This window comes from Ranitomeya imitator, chromosome 5, assembly GCF_032444005.1.
Source record: "Ranitomeya imitator isolate aRanImi1 chromosome 5, aRanImi1.pri, whole genome shotgun sequence".
NCBI lineage: Eukaryota > Metazoa > Chordata > Amphibia > Anura > Dendrobatidae > Ranitomeya > Ranitomeya imitator.
In genome coordinates, this window is record NC_091286.1 from 102,319,585 (window position 1) to 102,342,060 (window position 22,476).

The 22,476-nt window shown below is 43.1% G+C and overlaps 1 protein-coding gene across 3 annotated transcripts in view; it reads right to left on the reverse strand.

The window, feature by feature from the left end:
* Positions 1-22,476, reverse strand: part of NINL (ninein like) — a 170,587-nt gene that overhangs the window by 49,108 nt on the left and 99,003 nt on the right. For all 3 annotated transcript variants that reach the window (XM_069768984.1, XM_069768985.1, XM_069768983.1), the window contains exons 5-13: positions 14,810-14,876; positions 11,967-12,157; positions 10,227-10,367; positions 9,953-10,117; positions 9,535-9,671; positions 8,883-9,023; positions 7,047-7,221; positions 1,211-1,321; positions 597-683 (exon numbers count right to left, since the gene is read on the reverse strand). In XM_069768984.1, coding sequence (XP_069625085.1) covers positions 597-683; positions 1,211-1,321; positions 7,047-7,221; positions 8,883-9,023; positions 9,535-9,671; positions 9,953-10,117; positions 10,227-10,367; positions 11,967-12,157; positions 14,810-14,876 — 1,215 coding nt within the window. The remainder of the gene's footprint in view (positions 1-596; positions 684-1,210; positions 1,322-7,046; positions 7,222-8,882; positions 9,024-9,534; positions 9,672-9,952; positions 10,118-10,226; positions 10,368-11,966; positions 12,158-14,809; positions 14,877-22,476) is intronic.

A 22,476-nucleotide genomic window follows, 5' to 3' on the forward strand; every position in this document is an offset into this window, starting at 1 on the left:
AATGCTGGATTTCTCAGAAACCACTAAACTGATTTCTACAATCAGGGTATGGATCTTACCAGCATGACAACCCCTGTACATACTATCCAAGAAGTATCATGTCTCCTTGTGGAGATTGACATGCTAGGCATGGCGAGACGAGGAGACTTAGGGCCGCAATGCTCCTCTGGGAAATATGCAAATTGCCTCTTCAGAAAGGAAGAGGACTAGAACTCTAGTGCCACCTATTGGAAGTAGCAATCCTAACAGTCAATGTGAACCCTTTAACGAGTCTTGTCACATGACTTAGGATAAAAGCCAAACCAGATTCTCAATTTGCAGACACTGTTTTGGGGTACTGCGCCTCGTCAGTGCAAAGTGTCATGTGACAAGGCTCGTTAAAAGGTCGACATTGACTGTTAGGATTGCTACTTCCAATAGGTGGCCCTAGAGTTCTAGTCCTCTTCCTCTCTGAAGAGGCAATTTGCATATTCCTGTACATACTAGGCATTTACAGTACATGTTATTAGATTGAGGTATAAAATCCTCATTACATATTCCCTTTAAAATAAAAAACTATACTGTATAAGTCAACAAAAATAAATCCCCGTACTCACCCGACACTGTATTTCATACTGCCTGATGATCTCTGCAAATTTCTCCTCCTGAGTGAATAACTCTGCGCTATGAGGGTCGGACAGTTTCTGTTACACAAGAACATTTATATATAATGTCAGTATGTAATTACACATCTGATGTAATTTACATTACTTAATTAAAATGGAATTCTGAAGAAGAACAGGTTGGAGGAGGGGGGTGTTCACAGAGGAGAGCTGGCCCAATAAGCAATGCAAAATAAAACACCCTACAGTTTTTGGAGCAGAAATTAAGCTGAAAATGGTGCAAGCCTGTGTGTCATATCTATGTGGCATCTGGCTACCATTTTTTTTTCTTGTCTTCATGATTAGAGATGAGTGGACACCTGAATGTTCGGGTCAGGCCGAACAGTTACAAAAAGTTCGGGTACCAGAACAGTACCCAGACCTGAACCCGGACCCCATTCAACTGAGGGGCCCAAATATCAATTTCCATCCATTTATTGTACAAGATTTTTTAAGAAACTTGGACCTCTTGTATATGGTTATTATTTATCCTACCAGCCAATAGCTTTGCTGCCTTTATGACAGTCACAACACATACAGGGACAATGCTACCATAAGTGCAGGGTTACCTTTTCCTTCAGTATATTATCTATGCTGGATTGTAGTTTTAACACTTGATGTTCTGATTCTGAGAGTTTTCCAACAACCTCGACCATTTCCTTTTGTAATCTGTTGTTCTCCTGTTATACAATGGTAAAGAGGATGTAGAGCGAGAACTGCGAAATCCAAACAACATTACAAAAAAACAAAACAAATCTATTTTTTGTGCCTAGTGTCAGCCTCCCATTGGCAGCAGCATACACCCATATTTTCCTGTGTCCCCAATGAAGCGATAGAGAAATCGTCATTATTCACGGAGTTCACTATGAGCTTAGCAATATACAGGTCCTTCTCAAAAAATTAGCATATAGTGTTAAATTTCATTATTTACCATAATGTAATGATTACAATTAAACTTTCATATATTATAGATTCATTATCCACCAACTGAAATTTGTCAGGTCTTTTATTGTTTTAATACTGATGATTTTGGCATACAACTCCTGATAACCCAAAAAACCTGTCTCAATAAATTAGCATATTTCACCCATCCAATCAAATAAAAGTGTTTTTTAATAACAAACAAAAAAACCAACAAATAATAATGTTCAGTTATGCACTCAATACTTGGTCGGGAATCCTTTGGCAGAAATGACTGCTTCAATGCGGCGTGGCATGGAGGCAATCAGCCTGTGACACTGCTGAGATGTTATGGAGGCCCAGGATGCTTCAATAGCGGCCTTAAGCTCATCCAGAGTGTTGGGTCTTGCGTCTCTCAACTTTCTCTTCACAATATCCCACAGATTCTCTATGGGGTTCAGGTCAGGAGAGTTGGCAGGCCAATTGAGCACAGTAATACCATGGTCAGTAAACCATTTGCCAGTGGTTTTGGCACTGTGAGCAGGTGCCAGGTCGTGCTGAAAAATGAAATCTTCATCTCCATAAAGCATTTCAGCCGATGGAAGCATGAAGTGCTCCAAAATCTCCTGATAGCTAGCTGCATTGACCCTGCCCTTGATGAAACACAGTGGACCAACACCAGCAGCTGACATGGCACCCCACACCATCACTGACTGTGGGTACTTGACACTGGACTTCAGGCATTTTGGCATTTCCTTCTCCCCAGTCTTCCTCCAGACTCTGGCACCTTGATTTCCGAATGACATGCAAAATTTGCTTTCATCAGAAAAAAGTACTTGGGACCACTTAGCAACAGTCCAGTGCTGCTTCTCTGTAGCCCAGGTCAGGCGCCTCTGCCGCTGTTTATGGTTCAAAAGTGGCTTTACCTGGGGAATGCGGCACCTGTAGCCCATTTCCTGCACACGCCTGTGCACGGTGGCTCTGGATGTTTCCACACCAGACTCAGTCCACTGCTTCCTCAGGTTCCCCAAGGTCTGGAATCGGTCCTTCTCCACAATCTTCCTCAGGGTCCGGTCTCCTCTTCTCGTTGTACAGCGTTTTCTGCCACATTGTTTCCTTCCAACAGACTTACCATTGAGGTGCCTTGATACAGCACTCTGGGAACAGCCTATTTGTTGAGAAATTTCTTTCTGGGTCTTACCCTCTTGCTTGAGGGTGTCAATAATGGCCTTCTTGACATCTGTCAGGTCGCTAGTCTTAAGGTACCTTCACACATAACGATATTGTTAACGATATCGTTGCTATTTGTGACGTAGCAACGATATCGTTAATGAAATCGTTATGTGTGACAGCGACCAACGATCAGGCCCCTGCTGGGAGATCGTTGGTCGCTGAATAAAGTCCAGAACTTTATTTCGTCGCTGGATCTCCCGTGGACATCGCTGGATCGGCGTGTGTGACACCGATCCAGCGATGTCTTCACTGGTAACCAGGGTAAACATCGGGTAACTAAGCGCAGGGCCGCGCTTAGTAACCCGATGTTTACCCTGGTTACCATGCTAAAAGTAAAAAAAAAAAAACACTACATACTTACCTACAGCCGTCTGTGCTCCAGCGCTGTGCTCTGCTCTCCTCCTGTACTGGCTGTGAGCCGGAAAGCAGAGCGGTGACGTCACCGCTCTGCTTTCCGGCTCACAGACAGTACAGGAGGAGTGCAGAGAAGCAGAGCGCAGCGCTGGAGGACAGACAGCGGTAGGTAAGTATCTAGTGTTTGTTTTTTTTTACTTTTAGCATGGTAACCAGGGTAAACATCGTGTTACTAAGCGCGGCCCTGCGCTTAGTTACCCGATGTTTACCCTGGTTACCGGGGACCTCGGGATCGTTGGTCGCTGGAGAGCTGTCTGTGTGACAGCTCTCCAGCGACCAAAGAGCGACGCTGCAGCGATCCGGATCGTTGTCGGTATCGTTGCAGCGTCGCTTAATGTGAAGGGGCCTTTACCCATGATGGGGGTTTTGAGTAATGAACAAGGCAGGGAGTTTATAAAAGCCTCAGGTATCTTTTGCATGTGTTTAGAGTTAATTAGTTGATTCAGAAGATTAGGGTAATAGGTCGTTTAGAGAACCTTTTCTTGATATGCTAATTTATTGAGACAGGTTTTTTGGGTTATCAGGAGTTGTATGCCAAAATCATCAGTATTAAAACAATAAAAGACCTGACAAATTTCAGTTGGTGGATAATGAATCTATAATATATGAAAGTTTAATTGTAATCATTACATTATGGTAAATAATGAAATTTAACACTATATGCTAATTTTTTGAGAAGGACCTGTACACAATATCTGCACTATTTTAACCATTACTGTGTTGGATTATTCCCAAGGGATAACCATTACCAATTGTCATTGGACTCAAGTTATTATTTTGCACAGAATTCCTGGTGACTAAGATATCTAAGGGTTTTGCCAATTTGCCCTTTTCAGAATGACTGATAATAAAGATCAACAGCTGAATTTATCTATACAACAAAATGATAAGGAGAGCCTGTTACTTGCTAAAAAAATGGAGTTAATGACCATGTAAAAATCTTTCAGATTCCCAGATTCTGCAGCTTTTTTCCGTTTTGCGCTGCATCACGCTATTTTAGAGATAGTCACATTTATTGCTTTTGGAGAGTAATATGGGAAATCTCTGTCTGCAGACCAACATGGGTGTTTCATTAGTTGTATTTGGGGGCATTCACATTTATATCTCCCTCCCAGACGCTGCCAACCACAACTCGGAAGTGTCTGAGACTGCTGGACTTCTAGATCAGATGCTAAACAGTGATTAGCAGTATCAACAAGGAAAGGGAGAAAACACAAGCTCCCAGAGAATTTTGTGAAGAAAAAACACCCGGCTGGACTGCATGGAGAGATTTCACATGCTGTATGTCATGTCACTGCACTGCAGGTAAATGCAAGCTCCACTAGGTGGCAATAGAGTGGAGAAAGGACTGCACACAGCAAGACCAGACCTTCAATGCAGCGGCGAGGCCACCACAAGGTGGCAGCAGAATAGTCAAAACAAGCCGGGTCGATTTAAGACTGTAGCGCAGTACAAAAGGAATAAGCAAACGCCACTATAGCAGCACGATCTGTGGGTTGGCTTTCAGGCCCGTTTTCTATGGCCATTAGGAGCGTACTTCCATCCCCTTCTGTATCCCTGTATTTTGTCTGGTGTTTTTAATGTGTTATAATAAATATTTATCTTTTATGGGACCACATGGCTGCCTGTTTCCTCTTCTTTTTTGTTTCCCTGGCATGCATAGACCGGAAAAAAGGGAAGACAGGACTCAAAACCTGGTCTGGATCATGACACTGTACTACAAAAGAAAGAAATCTGTATTTCTCTACAATTTCAAAGCACAACAAGAAAGAATCAGGGCAGTTCTTGTATATTTATAAGGTATTAATTTATTGAGCAAGTGACAGGTCCTCTTTAAAATCCACTCCTCAGAAGGGAATCAGCCACCACAATTGACCCATCTAAAAACTATTAATCTGGGCTGTGAAGAATATTGGAGATATAATTTCATACATAAATGGCGCTATAATAATAAATAATAATAATAATACCACTTGTTTGGATCCTATCTTGCATGGGATTATAAAACCCCCTCCAGTGTGCAGATAGCTCAGCTGAGGGGGGAGGGAATCAAAGGGCTTCAGAGCAAAACAAAAAGCTTGCTGCCATGTGGATACTATGCCTTCTGAACTGCTTTGCTGAGACAGCTATGATTCCATAAGGAGTTACGGCTAGGACATATTGTATTTAGGAGATCACCAGAACATGCCGAGCGCGGGGCTGGGTCTCGACCCATTCTAGCACCTAGGGGCAAGTAACTACATAGAACAGCCAGCAGAAACCAGAGAGCAAAGATGTGTTTGGTCTTAAGGCATAGCAGGGACCCGACTGGATTCAATGGCACCAGAACCGCCGCCCTAGGACCGTACAAAAAGGAGTTATGATCTTTCATAGGTTTTGTGGTTTACAGCTGCAAAGGCAAGTGGAGGGGATTTAGGTTCAGCCCAGAGGCAGGAGGAGAGTGACCTAAAGGGGATAAAGGCTAGTGTACAGCCATGTGGTTTCACTCCCTGGTATGTGACGTGCTGAGACAGGACCAAGGAGACAGCTGGCAGCACATGCCCCCTGTGGCCAGCACACCCATGACCTAACATAACCCAGTAATTGACATATATTCTGCTTATATATTTTGTCTTACCACTATCTGTATTTGAATATTTGACCATTGTATATATGTATACTCATCGTATATACTGTATAGTGTATTGTCTAATTTAACTTTGGGCTGCTCTTTTATCTCGTTCCACACGTCCGTTTCTCGGTTTAACTTCCCATGATACTGGGGGTGATTTCTGGACAGATATATTCCCGTTAACCGACTGGTTTATATCCAACGAGGAACTGGATGCAATCCTACCTGGCTTCCAGCACTGTTTCACTGGTGCTAGCTAAAGTGGCCTGTCAGGGTTGGGAGTGTGAGCGAGTGTGAGTGTGTGTAAAACTGCGCCAAGCTTACATTACACGTCCCTAGCGGGTGCAGAACGTCGTGTTGGTGCAAGTGAGGAGGCCATACACTGTGATCTCGGTGACGTAATAGCGAAGTCAGGCAGGGTGGCGAGGTACGAGTTCGTCACATGTGGTGGCAGAGGAGGGATTCTGCGTGATCTGTCTGGTGCCATCCTTCACTTGTGCATACAGGTTATTGACTGCTGAACTAGTCATACCTGTATGCCTCACATCAGATGCCTTGACATTGATAAATTATCTTTTATCACTTTATGTAAATGACCCCTTCCAGGCCATGGGGAGGATGCTGCCTGGAGGATAACTCTGCCTCCAGAGATTATTATAAATAAAAGGGGAAGCTACCAGTGTGAGACAAGTAACTCACTAACACTGAACAGAAGAATGGAAATTTGTCTTCTTACAAATATTTTTTGCAGCTCTCTGAGCTCTGCTGGATTGCAGCAATATTGCAGTCCTGTCTGCCTGTGAGCTGGAGCTGAGAGGAACCTGCAGATATGTCAGGTATAATCACACACAGCTCTGCAGTGAGATCAGGAGAGCAGAGAGAAGCCATTACACATCACACTGGTAACTCCCCTTCATGTAAAATAATCTCTGGGGGCAGAGTCATTTTCCATGCAGTGTCCTCCCCATAGCCTGGAAAAAGTAATTTATATAAAGAGATAAAAAACGATTTATCAACAAGGCATCGGATATGAGGCATACAGGGAGGACATTTTTATCAGTCTATCTCCTGTATGCCCATACTAATAGCTTAGACAGGTCAAATGTGGTGACCGATTCCCTTTAATGTAGTTATACGCCAATAGGTGGAGAGAGGAGCCCCATCTGTGCTAGTGAAAGCACATCAATTTAAGAATACAGAATATAGTAACTAATTAAAATCATGCCACAAGGTACAACATTCCTGACCTTTATTGACAAGTGAAGTTTTTCTCTCATATAGGCTTCTTCCACCTGGAAATTAGCGATATCTGTCTCCAGCTCTTTCTTCTGTTGTTCAGACTGCTGCAGAAAATTATCTTTCTCTGTTTCCATCTCAGATCGAATTATAGAAAGGCGCTGTTTGTATTCCTGCTCCAAATCCCTGTAAAATATTGATCATAAAAGTAATCTGCATGAGAATATAACACACCATGATTGTGCACAGAAATCATAGCGCTCCACAGCGAAGCTTAGTATTATCCAGTCCAACAAATGTACTATGCCTTTATTAAAGTTAAAGTTTAACAATAATCCAACATTTGTCAGCTACAGGGACTACTGCTGGAGCCCACATTGATATTGAGATCGGGGGTAGTAAAGTCCTGTGTGATTGGAGTGGTAGTGAGAATGCCTGATAGTTGCACCATTTACTTCTAGGGGATTTCCATAATGGCTATCTGGAACTTTAGGACCCACCCCATCTCACGAAGCCATCATTCATTTATCGCCTATCCTCTGGAAAGACGATAATGGTATGTAGTGGGAAACCTCCTTAATGTCCAACATTTAGGTTTTTATGTCCAGAAGTCTATGTTGATAAATTTGACAATATATTTGTACAGTGAGCGCTGTGTAGCCCACTTAAGTTATACATTTTTGACTGCACGCAGCCACCACTAGGGGGAGTAAAGTGTAAACAGGCTTAGGCTATGTGCACATGATGCGGATTTGCTGCGAATCCGCAGTGGATTTTTCCACACAGAAACGCTGCAGATCCGCACTGTGATGTACAGTACAATGGGATTAAAAAATAGCTGTGCAGATGGTGCGGAAAAATCAGTGCGGAATTGCTGCGGATTTCAAAGAAGTGCATGTCACTTCTTTTGTGCGGATCTGCAGCATTTCTGCACCCCTCCATGTTAAAAATCTGCAGTGGCAAAAACCACAGAAAATCCGCACAAAATCTGCATCAATTCCTCATAAAAACCGCACAAAATCCACAGCAAATCCGCAGCTGCAGATTCTGCCAGGAGATGCGGATTTTGTGCAGAAAATTCTGCACCTCTTTTCCTACGTGTGCACATAGCCTTATACAGCAGTCATAGGGAGCTGTATACTATGCGTGCACGGAGCTCCATCTACACAAGTCTGGATCGCATCTGCTGTGGCATATTGTGGCAAGCAGGATAACCAATTACCGCCATATGCCCCATAACCGGCACAAGCACTGTGTAGTGAACAAATCTAAATTTAAAAACCAATGTGTCACCAGGTTTTTGCTATGTAACCCAAGAGCAGCATGATGTAGGGACAGAGACTCTGATTGCAGCGATAATTCACTTCCTGGGCTGCTTGGTATAATTCTCATTAAAATCAGTTTTCTCTGCTACTGACCTACCATTTCTCTGAATGCTGAGCTTACTTATATCATCGCCAATGGCACCGATTGACAGCTTTTTGTGTACTCTGTGCATAGGCAAAAAGCTGCTAATCAGTGGAGGAGGCAGGGTTACACAAAGCAGGAGGACTACATGGCATGAGAAAACTAGTCCTGTAAGTATAATCTTCTGCTAATGAAACACTGATTTTATTGACATTGCAATCAGCAGCCCCGTAAGTGAATCAAGCTTTCTGCCCCTACATCAAGTTGCTCTTGGATTACATAAAAATGCTGACAGATTCCCTTTAAGGTAAAAAAAGAAAAAAAAGAAAATTTGCAAACAGAACCCAACAGTCTACATCGGAAGATAAAAGACTCAAGAGTATAGCCTTTAAGGCAGAGGGGTCTGGCAGCACAGTGCGATTCAATTACAAATAACTCACTTGATCCTGCTTTCATTGAGACTTTCCATCGCAGAGTTATGGTCGTCCACTTCATCAGCCAGCTGTAGATTTCTCTTCTCTGCTCTATCAAGATCCTGCTTAACTTTGTCTCTCTCTTTAGTGATCTGATCAATTTGGTTACTGAACAAAAAATAGTCAAAAGTTATTTAAAAAAAATAAATAAATAAAATTATATATTATATTTATATATATATATATATATATATATATATATATATATATATATTTTTTTTTTTTTTTTCTTCTTCTATTGAAAAGCTGGAAATCGCTCGCACTTTATAGTTGTCCCTCGCACTTTCCTGAACAGAGCAGAGATGCACATGCTCGGTCACTGCCCCATTCATTGTCAATGGGACTGGTAGAGAAAGCAGAGGCCAGCGCTGTTATTTCCAGCAGTCCCATAGGTAAAGACTGGAATGAAGGTGGAGCTCGCGCACCTCAGTTCCACTCCGGACAGGGTTGCAGAGCCCAGATATTGGGATTGGTGCAGCTCCCAGCATTCAGACCCCCAGTGATAAGCAAGTTATTCCCTATCCCCATATGCCCCAAACAGTCATTAAGGGGTTGCCTTAATAAATAAATGGACACATGAGAAATCGGTGAAGAAATGTGGACGCAGGACAGGACTTACTGCTGGTGATGTAATTCATGCTTGTAAGACGCTAATGCAGCAAGACAGATTCGGTTTTTCGTTGCAATTAACTCATTGTCTAAAGCAGTGGTGAGATCCAAAAGGTTCACATGTTCCTCTACATTAAAGTCCAGGCTCTAAAGAGAAGAGGGCATATTACTAACAAAATAAAGATTTCGCAAACAATTTTTTTTTATAATAAAAATCTATAAAATAGCTATCACATTTTTATTTGGAAATCCTTATATATAAGGAAAATATAGAAGAGATCGAGATCTAGTGTACAAAAGAAAAAGTACCAATATACAACTCAGTATGAAGTATATTTATAAGGATGGCATAAAAGAATCAATCACAAAATTGCCACTTGATATAAAATTATACAAAACTGCAATATTTCTTGTAGAATTATCCTTACCATTAATATATCTTTGCTGTCTTGAATCCCTTCCTCCTCCCAGATGATCATGATCTGCTCTGGGTTTCCAAAGCCGGTCCCATCATCGATGCTGGAGAAAAGATGAAAGCCTCCGTAGCCAGACAGCAGAGACTGTGAGGCGGTGTTATGGCTATGCTCCTCGATCTGCCAAGCATAAATGTACAGGATCAATAAATGCAAACGATGTCTGCAAGGTGTACAATAAAGCCCTGCAGCATCCATTATAAGACCATGAATATATTACACCACCCACCTGGTAAAGTGCATGTCTTTTCCTTAATGGGGTGGAGGCAGCCGGAAGAGGCGCGTGGCTGAACAATCCCTCCTGAAATTCCTGGAAGCTTACTCTGCCATCTCCATCTCTGTCCAACTTATTGAATAAGTCTTCAAGTTCCTAATAGAACACACACATACCCGCATTAAACTTAGGTGATCTAAAGACAGGCAGAATTTTTAAAGGAATTTTCCAAGTCATTACAAAATCTGTCCCCAGCTACAACACACAAAAAATAAGTTTAAGATTGTCGACTTCCCTGATGAATCCGTGAGGATGAAACTAGTGATGAGCGACTATACTCGTTACTCGAGATTTCCCGAGCATGCTCGGGTGTCCTCCAAGCATTTTTTAGTGCTCGTAGATTTAGTTTTTATTGCCACAGCTGAATGATTTACATCTGTTAGCCAGCTTGATTACATGTGGGGATTCCCTAGCAACTAGGCAACCCCCACATGTACTTATGATGGCTAACAGATGTAAATCATTCAGCTGCGGTGATGAAAACAATCTCCGAGCACTAAAAAAAAAAAAATACTCGGAGGACCCCCGAGTGTGCTTGAGAGATCTCGAGTAACGAGTATATTCGCTCATCACTAGATGAAATGCGTCAGGATATGGGAGAATAAGGCTAAGGCTTGACATAATACACATTGGTCATGAGGTAAATCAGATCCTGCGCGTTACCAATCGGGTGAGATCAAGCCGTTTTCTCTATCCGTTTTTTTTAAACTTTATACAAAGCATGGATGTTTTACTATGTGCTTACCCAAAGTAGAAGGACTGAAAGAGTCTGAGCGGGACCAGGTATTCAAGTATAAAAGTCCCTGGACTAATTTTACTATGTGATTCACATTTTTTTGCTGGACACAGCAATTAAGACATCTAGGGGTACTACATACCCCACTGTTAACCGGTTGAGGGCACTTGTATGGTTACACATGGTCTATTTATGATTACTGTTTTCCTTCTGGTTTTTACCTACTTTATTAAAAGTTAAGTTTTATATATTCCCAATCTGCTGTATCATTAGTTGGGTGGTACTTTATTTCCACATTATATACTAAACTGTATTGTGCTGCCATATGTAATTTCCTACAACAGTTTCTTGACCTTCATGGTCTAGGAGGTAAAGGCTCTCCTTGAGGGAAGAACTGAGCTAACATAGGGAGACTTCTTGATCTGGTAATGCTCCCTGGAAAATAAAGGTATGCAAATAGTCTTCTCTTCCCACAAGAAGAAAAAAAAGCGGGCTCCTCGCTGACTTAGGCCCCCTTTACGTGTCCGTACGTACCGGTGTCATCAGTGCTTTGGATCAGAGTGTCGTCAGAAATATAAAGCTTCTCCTATACTTCACAATGTTTAACACGTACAGCACAAGGATGATACATGAATGCCATCCGCCTGCTGTGAGGGTTTTACACGGACCAAAAGACTTATATTGGCCCTTATCATCCGTGCAGTCAGTAAAAAATGAGCATGTCTCCATCTCGTTTACATGTATAAAAACACGAACATGTGAAGGTGACCTCGTAGGGTGGCTATTAGAGGTAGTCACCTAGAAGGTAATGCCGACCCTGTAAAGATAAAAGCTTAGGACACAATAGTGTTGAATCACATTTGTGGTAATTTTGAAAAAACTGCAGCAATATTGTGATATGATGTCAACGTGTGAATACAACCAAGGAAGATGGTGCTACACAACGACGCTGCTCATACCTCGTCACAGAGATCTTCAAGTCCAATGTTTCTGCACACAGTGGCAAGCTCTTGCCTGTTGAGGTATCCATTGTGTCCTACACCCAGCTCCTCCCAGATGTCCCGCACCTGGTTTTCAGTCATATCAGAGTGGGCATTCGAAATTGCTCTGGGACAGTCAAAAAATCCTGGGTTCCATGTCCTCAGTTGTCCTATCAAAGGGTCAAAAGCATCACAGCGGAAGGATACTTGTGTGCCTGCTTCCCAACATCGCCTAGGTCTACAGGACACTCACATCATACTTTTATTACAATGGAAGCATATTTTTTACCTTCTATTGTAAGCATTTGGTGGATGATACACTGAGGTGAATAATAATAATAATAATAATAAAACACAATGAGTCTTACTGACTACTTGACTTACAGGTAACATCTATGTTTTTGGCAAAAATATAATCCCAAAAGGCACTTTAGAAAACCAACCCTAAAGTAAAAAGCTTATTCCAGGCACCTCTTGTGCCATGGAACATGGAATCTTTTTGTGCAGAAGTTTAACTTCGGGGGAAAATAAAAAAACAAAAACGCCAATTTCTTGAAGCTTCTTATGCTTGAAAAACCCGGCGGGTTCGCTGGAGTTTAAAAAAAAGTACTGTGTACAACCTGTTGGGTTAAAAAACGTAATATAGAGGAGTTTCACCTGTAAAAAATGCAACTATAGACAACACTACAAACCCACTGCAATTTGCAGTAAAACAGTATTTGGCTTTGATGTAGTGTGTAGTGATATATGACTCTTGTAAGGGTACGTGCACATGTTCAGGATTTCTTGCAGAAATTTTCTGAGCAAAACAGGACATTTTCTGCAAGAAATCCGCATGCGTTTTTTGCACGTTTTTACTGTGTTTTTGGTGCATTTTTTTTGCGGATTTTTACAGAGCTTCCCAATGCAATAATATAGTGGGAAATCCACAAAAAAATCCACAAAATTAATGAACATACTGCGTTTTTTACCGCGATGCGTTTTTTTCGCATAAAAAAAACGCATCATGTGCACAAAGATTGCGGAATGCATTCTAAATGATGGGATACATAATGTATGCTTTTTTCGCGTTTTTATATCGAAAAAATGCAAAAAAAAAAAAAAGCAAAAAATCTGCAACATGTGCACACAGCCTACGGATAGCTACATGGAGGCCATTTAGCCACGTGGTATAAATGCTGCTCTTTTACAAAATAAATCATGTTGTGCTTATGGCTGCGTTCACAAAATGTGCACCTGATTTTCCAACAACCTGATAAAAATCAACGTATTTCTAGAAATTTGTAGTGAAAAAACAAATTGCATTGCAAATGCATTGTGCAAAAAGGGTGTAACATTTAATCAAAGTGGATGTGATTTTATGAAAATGTATTTCCCCAGAGCATTTAAAAGAGACTCTAACACTAGATTTTTGCCATCTAAGAGCAGTCCGATGCAAAGACAGAAACCTGCTGCCAGGTCCACTGTGGAGATGCACTAAAAAAAAGTACAGGTATATTCATTTTTCCCTGATGATTTTCCACATTTAATACAATTATCAGAATGTTTCAAAAACAAAGCAGCTTTCATTTAAAATACAACATACCAAAAACACAAAAAAAAAATATGCAGCTTCAAAAACACATTTAATAAAACAAAACTAAAAAAAAAAAATGCAATAAAAAAAAGCAAGTACAGTAACAATTTAGCAAATAGGTGCAGAAATGCTGCAGAAAATCTGCACCAAACTCACCAAATACTCATCGTGGGAACGTAGACTTAGACCAGGTGGGGTGGCACTGTTGTGCCCAAAAGCTGTGGCAGTATGCAGTCGCCATGTTTTTTGTTTTTTTTACAATGATGGTTAAGTGAACACAAGATTTTGCAGGAAAACAGTTTAGGCTACTTTCACACTAGCGTCGGAATCTCCCCGTCGCAATGCGTTGGGCAGAGATTCCGACGCTAGCGTTTAACGCACTGCACAACGGAGGCAGCGGATGTATTTCTCCGGCGCATCCGCTGCCCCATTGTGAGGTGCAGGGAGGTGGGGGCGGAGTTCTGGCCGCGCATGCGCGGTCGGAAAAAGCGTTCCGTCAGGAGCAAAAAACGTTACATGTAGCCTTTTTTGCTCCTGACGGTCCGCCAAAGCATGACGCATCCGTCGCACGACGGATGCGACGTGTGGCAATCCGTCGCAATGCGTCGCCAATACAAGTCTATGGGGAAAAAACGCATCCTGCAAGCACTTTTGCAGGATGCGTTTTTTCTGCAAAACGACGCATTGTGACGGATTGCAGTTAACGCTAGTGTGAAAGTAGCCTTAAAAGTGTGGCCGGTGCACTAAACTGAGCAGTTTTCCAGAAATACTACTCATTTAAAAATCCATTGCAAAACAGCAGCTTTTACAATTGCTTAAGGCGTCCATGCCACCTCGCCACACACTAGAACCATCCCAGGAGGTCATAGCTGTGCTCCCCTATGCAAAACAATTCTAAAAAAAAAAAAAAATCTAATTTTGTTGTTCTTTTGCAAAATATGCAGCTTAACCAAAAACAAGTGTCTAAGCACCTAACAATTGATAACGATTGCACCAATATAGCAATAATTGCCACGACTGTCTTATGAAAGATTTAAATACAAAGTGCTCTCCCACGTCATGTTCCACGGAGACCTGTATGTCCCATGTGAAGGAGACGCACTGGTAGCAGAGCACGGACATGTGGACAGTCATCAGCTGCTTACAGGTGACATACACATGCCCGTCTATTAATCAGATGCATATTGTCCAGCCAGCAGCACGTCCTCATATTACACGCCACTTTATTTAAGATTATTCATTTTACCTTGTGCCTCGAAGTTTTCAATCTCAGGCTCCTTGGTGACATCTGCTTCTTCCTCAGACTTCAGGCTCTGAAGAGAAGAGCACATGTGAGACGGATTTCTGCTTAAATGATCCAAGATGGAAATGTGCATAAAAGGAAGAAAAAGAAAAAAAAAAAAAAAAAGACTATACCAGGCAGGAAGGCCGAGGGAGAGAAAAAATAATCCTTCACTGGGTTTAAGAATGTGTGTTCACCTCCCAGACAAACCCCAGGCCAAAGCAAACAAATGAAGCCATACAACTCACTCACTTTGCACTGTTTCATCTCAACTAGATTCTAAGCCCCCATCCCACCATTAACCAGAGAGGCTTCCTCTGCAAGTGAAACATTAAACTGGCAGCGGAGCATGGCATGCCAACATTAACACATTCACTGACTATACTGCAGGTCACCGCAAACACTGGAAAAGGTCCGAAACCGGCTAATCCATGGAATCCTGCAGTGTGCGGCCTTTTCGGAAGGGTCTGCACACAAACACTATCAAGTCCGGTGAATAAGGCATTGAATGCACCAGTATATTATCCCCTGAAGTCATTGATTAGACAATTATAACTGCAGGCGTGTGAAGAATCTTATCAGGGTTCCTGCCAAAAAAAATATTCCGAGTGAAGGAGAGGAACTGGAATTTCTGGCATAACAAAAGTGAATTTCCATTTATAGATCCACTTTGAAAAACTTTTTTTTTTCTAAATGTACATTTTGTTGTTAAAAAACAAACAAATGTGCTTTACTCACCCTCCCCAGGTCCAGCGCAGAGTCTCCGTCACTGCCTCAGTCTCCGCTATAGTAGGGACGCCTTGTAAACATTGCTGCAGCCAATCACTGAGCTCAGCGGGCCGTGTAGATGGCACATGCCATTCAAAGCTGCTGAGCTCAGTGATTGGCTGCAGCGATGTCGAAGTGACATCACCACTGAAACCAAAACAGAGATTGCTGCAGTGATGGAGACATAGTATTGGACCTAGGGAGGGAAAGTAAAGCCAGGGTTTTGTTTTTTTTTGGCTTTCAATGAACTGTGAAAATAGGGAAAAGGTTTCAGGAAGGGGACAACCCCTTTAAGACTGGTGCTAAAAAGTAACATTTGACACGGCACTATTCTAGAGCTATGATTTTGCAGTAAAGAAAAAAAATCAAACATCCAAATTGGAGAAAAGGTGACCGCAACCTGCATGGAACTCCACAGAGTTGCGGGCGACATGCAACAGAAAACGGAACAAAATTGGGAACATTTGCGACTGTTTCAACCAGGTAAGTCACAATGTGAGGCCATAGGAAATCATTAGATGCCACGCTGCAATGCCACACGTCGTCTGTTAGCCCTAGCCAAAGGGTACGGTCACAAGAGAAGGAAGTAATATGGATTTTCCAATGTGATTACAGTATCATGTACAGTGGCACGTAAAAGTTTAGGCACCCCTGGCAAAAATTACTGGTAATGTGAACAGTTAAGCAAGTTGAAGATTAAATGATCTCTCAAAAGGTCTGAAGTTAAAGAAAACACATTTCCTTTGCGTTTAAGGGGGGAAAAAATAAAATATATTTTTATCTTTTACATTTTAAAACTTACAAAAAGAAATATGAGGCCATGCAAAAGTTTGGGCGCCCTGCATGGTTAGCAGTAGCACCCTATTTTGAAAGGATCACAGCTTGTAAATGCTTTTTGCAGCAAGACAAGAATCTTTCGATTCTTGTTTGAGGGATTTTCATCCATTCTTCCCTGGAAAATTCTTCCAGTTCTGTGAGATTCCTGGGTTGTCTTGCATGCACTGCTATTTTGAGATCTAGCCACAGATTTTCAATGATGTGCAGATCAGGGGACTGTGAGGGACACTGTAAAACCTTCAGGTTGCATCTTTTGAGATAATCTATTGTGGATTTTGATACGTGTTTAGGATCATTATCCATTTGCAGAAGCCATCCTCATTTTAACGTCAGCTTTTTTTTTTTTTTTTTTTTTACAGATGGTGTTAGGTTTGCATCATGAATTTGTCGAAATTTCATTAAATCCATTCTTCCTGCTACCTATGAAATGTTCCCTGCGCTATTACTTGCAACCCAACCCCAAAGCATGATTGATCCATCACCATGTTTACTGGTTGGTGAGATGTTTTTTTCCTGAAATTCTGTGCCCTTTATTTCTCCACACATACCTTTGATCATTGTGGCCAAACAGTTCTATTTTAAACTCATCGGTCCACAGGACTTGTTTCCAAAATGCTAAAGAAAAAAGGAGGACTGGCAGCACTAACTATGCCGGACGATTTTACAATATTCCAAGAAACCAACTTGGAAGATCAGCAGCATACGAAAAAGTAAACCGCGTTCAATCCAGGGTGATGAATTTCCAAAGGTATGGGTAAGGTTTATTCCGCCAGCACATTACAACGTTTCGACCTGTTAAAGGTCTTTCTCAAGTATACATACAATCATTTAGGGCTGGCTTATATATAGTGTGGCTGATGTGTATACTCCAAATCACCATAAAGTATAAACCCACTCCTATTCATCAATTACAAAAAAACATCAAAACGGCACATCGGCCCTACCAGTAATACACAAACAACTTATACAATTAAAAGATGGAAAACAATCCCCACATCCAATAATATATCCATAGTTTACACAACATCGGGATGATCTACCAATCAAAGAATGCCATCTTCATTGTGGTGGATTCCAAGGTCCAATCCAAATAAGGTAGACCATGAATATGTAAAGAGGTGATCTGAGGAGTCAATAATGGATTGCTTCTAAAAGTGCGCCAAAATCCTAAAGACCAATGATACCAAAGGTGCATCCACCCTTCTCCACTGACACACGCGCATGGAGTTGTCAGGGAAACCTGATTCGCACCCACTATCCCATCTTACCCGGCTTGCACGCCATCCCATCACACACCCACGTTCCCATTCGTCACTCGGGAGAGATCACATTAAGTCACGAGACCGCTGCCCTGATGACACGCAGAAGCTGTGCGCATGCGGGGGCGGCGCACACAGACTTGGAGACTACTGCGCATGCGGGGGCCGCGCACACAGACTGGGAGACTACTGCGCATGCGGGGGCGGCGCACACAGACTGGGAGACTACTGCGCATGCGGGGGCGGCGCACAGACTGGGAGACTACTGCGCATGCGGGGGCGGCGCACACAGACTGGGAGACTACTGCGCATGCGGGGGCGGCGCACACAGACTGGGAGACTACATGTGGTGTCAGCAAGACCACGGTCACATGACCACGGTAAAGAGAACACCCACATGACGTAAGGGGTCCCACCCATCCAGGTCGTGGTGTTCATACCGGACCTCCTTAAATGAATAAGGCACATATACTCCCCCATAGCAACCCATATACAGTATAATGCATAAGCAAATCAAACAAAAGGAACAAAACAGGGAGATTGTAACAGACGATATGGGGAGAAGTTAAACCCAAGACATAATATGAATGTAACAATTTAATGTACCGGTATCATAATTTTATTATATCCATAATATTTATGTATAGGAGTGTCCAACGAACTCCATCCCCACATCTTCAATCACTTCATCCCAGTACCATAAAGGGGAAACCATCAAAAAACAGCAATAAATAAAAACAAGCTGCTGACAACAAATAAGAAGGAGATTCAAGGTAGACAAGTCTGTAAATTGTATTCAATATTCAAACCCTTGGGCTGTAAAGTCTCCAATTCAAAAATCCAACTTAATTCTTATCTCTTCAAGATTTTTTGCCTATCCCTACCCCTTCTTTGTACAGCGACACGCTCAATTACCCTAAATATCAATTGGTTTACTGAATATCTGCTATCAATAAAATGTCTTGGAACAGGTAACTCCAGTAAGTCCTGTCCTAATGCTGCTTTTTTGTTTACTTATGTGGGCTCTAATTTCCATCGTGGTCTCTCTCACGTAAACCAAGCCACAAGGACACAAAATTATGTATATCACAGAGCTCGATGAGCATGTATATCTCGCTTTCAACGTACCGTATATACTCGTGTTTAAGCCGAAATTTTCAGCACTTTTTTTGTGCTGAAAATGTCCCCCTCGGCCTATACACAAGACATTGTCCAGAAAGCCGGCAAGGGAGGGGGGGCGGCGAAGCAGCAGCAGGAGCCGGCTAAGAGAAGGCATCATACTCACCCTCCTCGTGCCGTTGCTGCATCTCCGTCCCGGTGGCTGTTCCTGCGCTGAGCGGTCACGTGGTACCACATATTAAGGTAATGATTATGCACCCGTCTCCACTCCCATAGGAGATGCAGCGACGGTGCGAGGAGGGGGAGTAGGACGGCGGGGGGGGGGATGGGGGAGTAAGCCATGCAGGACAGGGGAGCCATGCATACAACAGGGGGAGCCACACATACCAGGACAGGAGTGGGGGAGCCACACATACCAGGACAGGAGTGGGGGAGCCACATATACCAGGACAGGAGTGGGGGAGCTGTTGTGAGTTCTGTTTTTGGGCTCCCTCTGGTGGTTACTGATGGTACTGGGTGACTTGTCTTTCCTGGGTCTCTGGGTTCCACCTGTTCCATCAGGATATGGGAGTTTCCTATTTAACCTGGCTTTGCTGGCATTTCCTCGCCGGTTATCAATGTATCCAGTGTGTCTTGTTACCTCTGCTCCCTGCTCCTAGAACCTTCTGGTCAAGCTAAGTTTGGATTTTCCTGTTTTGGTGTTTTGCTTTATTTGGTTTTTAGTCCAGCCTGCAGACATGTGTTTCTTGCTGCTGGTTGCTCTAGTGGGCTGAAATTGCTCCTCATGTACCATGAGTTGGCACATGAGTTCAAGTAATTTCAGGATGGTTTTTTGAAGGGTTTTTCGCTGACCGCGCAGTTCACTTTTGTATCCTCTGCTATCTAGCTTTGGCGGGCCTCATTTTGCTGAAACTGTTTTCATACTGCGTATGTGCTTTCCTCTCATTTCACCGTCATTATATGTGGGGGGCTGCTATTTCTGTGGGGAATTTCTCTGGAGGCAAGAGAGGTCTGTGTTTCTTCTAATAGGGGAAGTTAGATCTTCGGCTGGAGCGAGACGTCTAGGATCATCGTAGGCACGTTCCCCGGCTACTTTTATTTGTGTGTTAGGTTCAGGGTCGCGGTCAGCTCAGGTTCCATCGCCCTAGAGCTTGTTTGTATCTGTGCTTGTCCTTAAGTGATCCCCTGCCATTGGGATCATGACAGGGAGCCACACATACCAGGACAGGAGTGGGGGAGCCACACATACCAGGACAGGAGTGGGGGAGCCACCCATACCAGGACAGGACAGAGGGAGTAAGCCATGCGGGACAGGGGAGCCATCCATACAACAGGGTGAGCCACACATACCAGGACAGGAGTGGGGGAGCCACACATACCAGGACAGGAGTGGGGGAGCCACACATACCAGGACAGGAGTGAGGGAGCCACACATAGCAGGACAGGACGGGGGAGCCACACATACCAGGACAAAACGGGGATGCCACATACCAGGACAGGACGCGGGAGCCACATAACGACAGCGAAGGGGAGAACCACACATAGCAGGACAGCAACAGGGGGGAGCCACGCATACCAGGACAGTGATGGGGGAGCCACACGCATACCAGGACAGTGATGGGGGAGCCACACGCATACCAGGACAGTGATGGGGGGACAATGCATACCCGGCTTATACTTAAGTCAATAAAATTAACCAGTTTTCCAAGGCAAAATTAGGTGCCTCGGCTTATACTTGAGTATATACGGTATATCAAAATGTTTCAGGCTTGTTTGGATGTCCTTTTGCATACTTCTGACACTGAATTTTATGGTGAGGACGCAGGAGAGGTTTTCTTCTGATGACTCTTCTATGGCTGCTTTCACACATCAGGTTTTTGGTTTCAGGCACAATCCGGCAAATTTGCTAAAAAACGGATCCGGTGTAAATAGTGAAAAAACGGATGCAAACTGATGCACCGGATCCGTTTTTTAGCTGGATCCGGCTCTATGTACTGCGCATGGTTTTTGAGTTTCTGGGAGAGGGAGAGGGAGAGAGAGAACCGCCAAAACCGTTATCAGCCAATCAAAATTTATCAATAACAGGGCGCACAACCACTGGTTAAAGCCGGTTAGTCTATTAATAGCTCACCGGTTACCATTACCTCACGATTATCTCCCCAGTAACATAGGAAGAATAAAGTGGGGGTTAGGGTATATGTAGACATGAGACCCCCGCCATATTTCTGTGTGTTTCGGCGGGGGGGGGGGGGGGCCCACATTATCAGCAGCATTGGCTCCTTTTCAGGTCAAGTTCACACGTTCAGTATTTGGTCAGTACCAGGAGTGGAACAATCAGAGGAAAAGTATAACAGAAACACGTCATCACTTCTGTATTTTCCCCAACTCCTGGTCTTGGCTTATAAATACTGAGGTAATAAAAAAAAAAGTCACCAAAATACCGAACGTGCGAACGTGGTCTCAATTCTACCACATATAGTAGCAGCAGTTTCGCTATGCCCATCCCTCGCAGACTGGGGCACATGTGAGATGGGAGTATAAAGAGTGATTCCCAGGCCCCTCTTCCCTCCCCTGCTCTCCATGTTTAGACTGCACACTCCACACCGGCAGGAGGACCTGTACACTGTGGTGATGTGGCCATGAGATCACTACAGGCCGGGGTATGGAGGCTGCGCTGAGTGACCGGCTGGCGTTATCAGTGCATCCTGTAGTTTGTGGCCTCCTGACTGATCAGTATGATGCAGTGCTGACTGCGGAGCTGACAGGAGGGGAGAAGTCACCCCTAATTCAGACTGTCAGCCGGCGCCCTGTGCCAAGGCCTGCAGTGCCGCTGGTTGTAGCCTATGGAGGAGCATGGTACATGAAATCATTTGTGCATATACCTTTAGCCAGCGGTTTCATGTAAGAAAAAAAAAAAATAATCAATCATTGTTGCTATTTTATAAAACCCTCATAGGTTATAATCATCAAGTGTAACAAGATATTGCATTGTAATTATTACGCTATGTAACACTGCAGTAAAATATTGGCCTACAATGTAATTTTAACCATTTTTTTTCCCTAGGAAAGTAGTACGGTAATTTTTTTCAGACATGGGCTGATCTGTACAAGTAATTGTAAGCATAACTTACGCTCCAGCAGCTTTACCACAATACATTGGACCAGTATAATAATTCTTATTCATGTACTCCGCCCTTCTGTCAAATCTATGTTTTATGGCAGCCATACAGTCATTCAGCAGACAAAAATTATCGCTCCTCACATGCCGGCCAGCGAGGAATAAGCCGCTGCCAGACACCTCGCAAAGCAATTTAACCCCTTTCATGCTGTGGTCAATAGCAGCCAATGCATTTAGGTGGTTAGCCAGAAGGGGCTCCCTCTGTAATCCTCATCGGTCCATCCGTGACATGATCGTAGCATGGCAATAGGGTTATCATACTAATTATCCATATAGCCCCCAAGGGCTGCACATGTGCTAATAAAGGGGTTTCCTAAAGATAGCAAGTTATCCCATACTCTCAGTGATGCCAAGAATTGCTGTCTTAAAGGAGTGGTGGTCAAGGCATTCACATCAGAGTTCTATTAATGGTCTATAAGACTACCCAGATATGTGGTAGTACTCTGCTCTGTTTTTTCTAGCAGTCCCAT